This window comes from Castanea sativa, chromosome 12 (assembly GCF_040712315.1).
Source record: "Castanea sativa cultivar Marrone di Chiusa Pesio chromosome 12, ASM4071231v1".
In the NCBI taxonomy this organism is placed as follows: domain Eukaryota; kingdom Viridiplantae; phylum Streptophyta; class Magnoliopsida; order Fagales; family Fagaceae; genus Castanea; species Castanea sativa.
In genome coordinates this window covers 10573137-10578814 of record NC_134024.1, presented here as the reverse complement: position 1 = coordinate 10578814, position 5678 = coordinate 10573137, and the positions used below count along the sequence as shown (strand labels likewise).

At 36.5% G+C, this 5678-nt stretch overlaps 1 protein-coding gene across 1 annotated transcript; it reads left to right on the top strand.

Moving 5' to 3' along the window:
- Positions 1-2735: 2735 nt before the first annotated feature.
- LOC142620999 (anthocyanidin 5,3-O-glucosyltransferase-like) lies at positions 2736-4300 on the top strand. Its single transcript, XM_075794319.1, has one exon. It carries the CDS (start codon positions 2771-2773, stop codon positions 4193-4195), a length of 1425 nt encoding a protein of 474 aa, XP_075650434.1. The 5' UTR covers positions 2736-2770; the 3' UTR covers positions 4196-4300.
- Positions 4301-5678: the final 1378 nt, after the last annotated feature.

Sequence of the window (5678 nt, the reverse complement as noted above, 5' to 3'; positions counted from 1 at the left end):
AAGGTCAATGGTTAAAAGGGGGAAACCCTAGAATGCCCCAGAAGCACCGGTGTTGAAGAAATGTCAAAGATAAAGGCTGCTACCTCCACATTAAAGACCCTGCACCTACCACCCTGGCCGCATTAATGGGGAGGTGACACTTGAACAGTGAAAGGGAAACTTCTAGTTACTGTTCAAAGGCACTAAGAAAAGAAATATCTAGGCTAAGGGAGGAGTTGGGGCAGCACGTGTAGAAAGTATTAAAAAAAAAGAGAGTATTTAAGGGAGGACCTAGAACAGAAAGAAGGAGGACTTTTTGTAACCTAACAAGAAAAAAAGACAAAGAGAGAGAGATAATATAAGAACAGCTCTCGGCTTACGTCCGAGGAGACCTATTTACGTTACTCCTTGCTGTTTCCAAATACCGCCAATCTTTAGTTTGTCATTTAATCTTCACTCACTTCTAACCTGGGTTTCAAGCCCACTCTCTACAAATTTTTATTGTTTAAGGCTCAGTGGGCCTGAGCCCATATCTGTTCTTGGGTCCAGGTGCAATTGTGCACTTACAATATGTACATGAAAATTTGTTGTGTATATTTAACAACGGTTATTGTAGCTAAAATATAAAATTGCTTAGTTTTACATAAAAAATTATTTTTGGAGTTAAATATGCAAAATTTATCCCTTAAATGCATGCAAGTGCTCTAAATGTGTGAAAAAAAATTTGTTGTGTATATTTAACAACGGTTATTGTAGCTAAAATATAAAATTGCTTAGTTTTACATAAAAAATTATTTTTGGAGTTAAATATGCAAAATTTATCCCTTAAATGCATGCAAGTGCTCTAAATGTGTGAAAAAATGTATTTAGACTTTAATCGTTACTTGATTCGATATGAGGGACAGTGTAACAAGAGTTATAGTTTAGTATGCAAAACGTGCATTCAAAAAGTTTAGCAAAGTATAATCTAGGTGCTGCTACCTAAATAATGCTTCCAAGTGCAGGATTGTCATGAAATAATAACTTGGTAAGTCTGAGGTCAAATCATTTGGGAAAAGGGAATTGATTAGCAAACCACAAGAGAATAAAACTAAAATAATAATGTTTAATTGAAGAGATTTTTTATGATTTAGTAAAGTTAATTTAAATTAAGAGAAATATATTAAGGCGCTATGATTTAGGGATCCAAACACAACACATCTATTGCCAGTCTTAACAATATTTATTTTATAACTCAACTAAAATTCATATGAAAGATGATCTTAGTCGGATGATTTAACAATAAAAATTCAAGAATTAATTGTCTAAGATAATTTCATGAAATTGATTGATTTTAGGCAAAACAAAACTAGTAAATTAGTTCGCAGGGAATACTAAGCATTTAACGTGCCCGGAGTCTACAATAAATTAAAGAATTATACAGAACTAAACACTTTTCTAGATGAGTAAAACAATAAAAATATAAAAATATAAGCATTAAAACCTATAAATAATTGTTAAGAACATACCAATAAACGGTTGGGTTTCACCCTTGCCTTAACAAGGCTTCTAGCAAGTCATAACACAAATAAAACTCTAAAAATTGTAAAAAAAAAACTTTAAAAAAACCTAAATTACGTCCTCCTCCTGAATTTTGCCATAAAGAGTCTTTAAATAGGTCAAGAAATCCTATTACAAGTTGAATTCTCATTTGGAAAAAATCTCATGTTTTTATGCTCCACTTAACTGATGTTTTCGGCCCATTAAACTTCAGAATTCAGAGTGTTGGTAAACTACAAAATTGTAGCCCTTTAAGTTAACTTTGCAGCCCAACTTGAATCATCTCGATTGGACATTTGAGCTGAAAGTTATGCTCCAAATACTAATTGGTGCATAGGCTGAAATCTTAAGCCAAATTGGGCTTGGATTTGGTGCAAATTTCCTTTGATTTCTTGCTCCAATTGGACTTGAATTTAATTGGGTTAGACTTCTTTGACTTCATCATGACCCTTGTAAAAGTAAAGTCCATTAGCTTTCTTCTTTGTATAAATCCACTTATTTATTTTCATTATCCTACAAAAGACAGATTTACGCATTAAAATTCAACTAAGCACAAAATTGATTATTCAGCATTATTCCAAAACCAACTATAAAATGCAAGAATTAACTCAAAATAAGTATGATAACGTTTTCTAATAAAGATAGAAACATGCAAAATTAAGCTGTTATCACTGGGGTATATTTTAGGGTGATAAAGTGTAATTTCTTCTTTATTTTAAGGGGTTGAGAAAATTAGCAATTGGGTCTTTTCACATAATGTCATACTTTCTATCCAAGTTAATAGTAAACTTAATGTCGAGGTGCAAAGTGTTATAAGGGTCATAGTGTACGATGTGCATTCGAAAAGTTTACAGTGCAAATTGTAATATGCGATATAGTTTAAGCAAAAAGAGTGTAATTCCCAAAAAATAAAAGAAAACGGAAGCATGAAAACGACGGAGAAATTAAAGGGTGTTTGGTTTGTGTTTTCAAATAACCATTTTTAATTTTAAACAATATTACATGTATTTTTACACATTTTTTTCATTCATACATATTTTTACAAATACTTTTAAACAACACTTTTCAGTTTTTAAACTCAGCTACCAAACGGACTCTAAGAAAACCAGAGAAAGATTCTTCATTCTAGTCAAAATTTGTATTATATTTACCAATTTTTTCATTAGTATAAATTTCTATAATAACGTACGCAGTCACACATAATTCCCAAGTAGGAAACCCCTCTAAGCCCATTCTTCTCTTCTGTGTGAACATGGAGGATTGCATAGTTTTATACCCTTCTCCAGGCAGAGGCCATCTAATCTCCATGGTAGAGCTTGGCAAAGTCATACTCAAACATCACCCATCTTTCTCCATCACAATCCTTATCTTGAGCAAACCAAAAACAAATACTGGTTCCACCGCACCCCAATATGTATCCAGCTCTACCACCCAATACATGGCCACAGTCAATTCCACCGCCCCATCTATCAATTTCCACCACCTCCCTCCCATCTCTGAAGTCGTACATAGTACTTGTTCCCCTGTAGAACTGAACTACTTGATCCCACGCCTCAACAACCCAAATCTCCACCAAACCCTCAAAACTATTTCCCAAACCTCCAAACTCAAAGCTTTTATCATTGATTTCTTCTGTGATGCTGCTTTTGAAGTGGCCTCGAACCTTACCATCCCCACATACTATTTCTTCACCTCTAGCCCAAGTGGTCTGGCCTTGTTTCTTTACCGCCCCACCTTGCATAAAAATAAGAATCAAGGCTTCAAAGATCTCAATAATATGATTCTAGATGATATTCCTGGCTTGCCTCCTATCTGGGTTTCAGACTTGCCGAAAGATATGTTCGATCGAACTAGTAAAGTGTACGAATATTTTCTTAACACGGCAGCCCACATGGCCAAATCAAATGGACTTGTCCTAAACACGTTCGACTTGCTCGAAACAAAAGCTACCAAGGCAATCTCTGGTGGACTATGTGTCCCAGATGGACCAACTCCGCCAATTTTCTGTATTGGACCTTTGATATCAAACACCAATCAAGATGGAGAAGTGCACGAGTGTTTGAATTGGCTAAACTCGCAACCGAGTCGAAGCGTTGTGTTTCTAAGTTTCGGAAGCTTGGGATCGTTTTCAGAGAAACAGGTAAAAGAAATTGCGGTGGGTTTAGAAAATAGCGGTCAAAGATTTTTGTGGGTGGTGAGAAATCCACCACCAGATAAGGATAAAGATCCAAACTTGGATGAATTGCTGCCAAAGGGTTTCTTGGAAAGGACCAAAGATAAGGGATTTGTGGTGAGGCAATGGGCTCCACAAGTGGCAGTGCTGAGTCATGAGTCAGTGGGTGGGTTCGTGACTCACTGTGGGTGGAACTCAGTGCTTGAAGCGGTTTGGTGTGGAGTGCCGATGGTTGGTTGGCCTTTGTACGCGGAGCAAAGGTTGAATAGGACCGTTTTGGTGGAGGAAACAAAGTTAGTGTTGGGGCTAAACGATTCGGCAGATGGGTTTGTGAGTGCAACTGAGTTGGAGAAGCGAGTGAGGGAGTTAATGTACTCGGAAGTGGGGATAGAGGTGAGAGAAAGAGTTTCAGATTTGAGAGATAAAGCTGTGGTTGCTGTGAAAGAAGGTGGGTCCTCTCATGTTGCATTGGCGAAGTTGGCTGAGTTGTGGAGGCAAAACTAGCACGAGTTCGCTAAGCTAGTATAACTCGGTGAGCTATTCCATTGTTCTTTCTTTGCCACTGTTTCCAGAATTTTTTTTTTTATTTTAAATAACTATAAAATCCAAACTATATCATTAGTAAGCAAAGGTTTGAAACAAATTTGGTTTCTAACAAATCGAGTATAATGTACTCAATTTGTTCATCGTGGCAGCAGCTGAGGTGGACAGTGAGTCCACATAGACCTAGAAATCGAGTCCATTGGACTCGATATTTTTCTCTCTCTATTCAGTATGTCAATTGAAGCATAAGCAAAACCTTTAGAAAACCACCTTATTGGTTCTTTTCCTTCCTCACAAGTAATGCCACCATCAGCTTAACAAGACTAAAAACTATAAAAAGTAAGTGAACAATGTCATGCAGAGTAAAAATAAGATAAGACTTGGCGAAAATAAGGTGGTAAAAGAATCCAAAGCTATACAGATGAGGAAGAAAATGCAAAAGGAAACTATTAGAAAAGCCATCTGGTCATAATATTGTAATGAAACCGTACCTCAGACAAGTTAATTGTAAGTTGCCCATGCTACGCCAGTCCAATGTTGAAAGCTCATAAGTAAAAAGTTAAGATGGAGAAGGACTTAACAAGAAGCACCAATGCAGATGAGTAGAGCAGCTAATGAAAAAAGATTTATAGTTACTTATCAAAAAAACAAAAAAAAATGACTTATAGTCTCAACAAGAAGCACCAACATAGATGAGTATAACAGCTAATAGAAATAATTAACAACTAATTGAAAGATAAAATTAACCATTCATAATATCACAATATAGAAACAAGTACATTGGATACAGATACTTCGATTACAAGTGCATTCAGTGATAAAAGAAAATAATAATTGTGCCGATACAACCCAGTAGTAAGTTCGAATACATAATAAAGAGAACCACAATTTACATCTACAATGCCATTCCAAAATCGAGTATCTGTATACCTGAGAAAAATTGAAATATTGTCGTTAGATACCAACAGCCAAAACAATGGTACTAATCTACGTAACTTGGATAATTGATACAATCATGAAATTTTATATAAAAGCATCACTTACCTAGGTTGGGTCAGTATTGCTTGTCGAAGCCCTACAAGAAAGCAGACATCTTCTACGGTTATGCCCATGCTGATGACACAATCCACAGCTCTGCTTTTGTTGAATCTCCCTCAAGTCAAAATCTGGCCTTCGACTTCCCGGTTTTCGCCAGACCCCATCCATCTCATTCCGTATCCTAGACTTCACAGGTCGACCTTTGGCCCGCAACAGGTTTGGGTCAGGCACCCATTTTGGACCTTCCACATCCCTCCACAATGACTCTGACTTTGGCACCACAAATTGGTGCGAGTAGGTGCGAATGGCGTTCTCCAAACTATAACATGGGTCAATATATGCACTTGCATCTTGCCCCAAGTAATGAAGAACTGTAATTGCATGTGAACAAGGGATCTTTCGATTT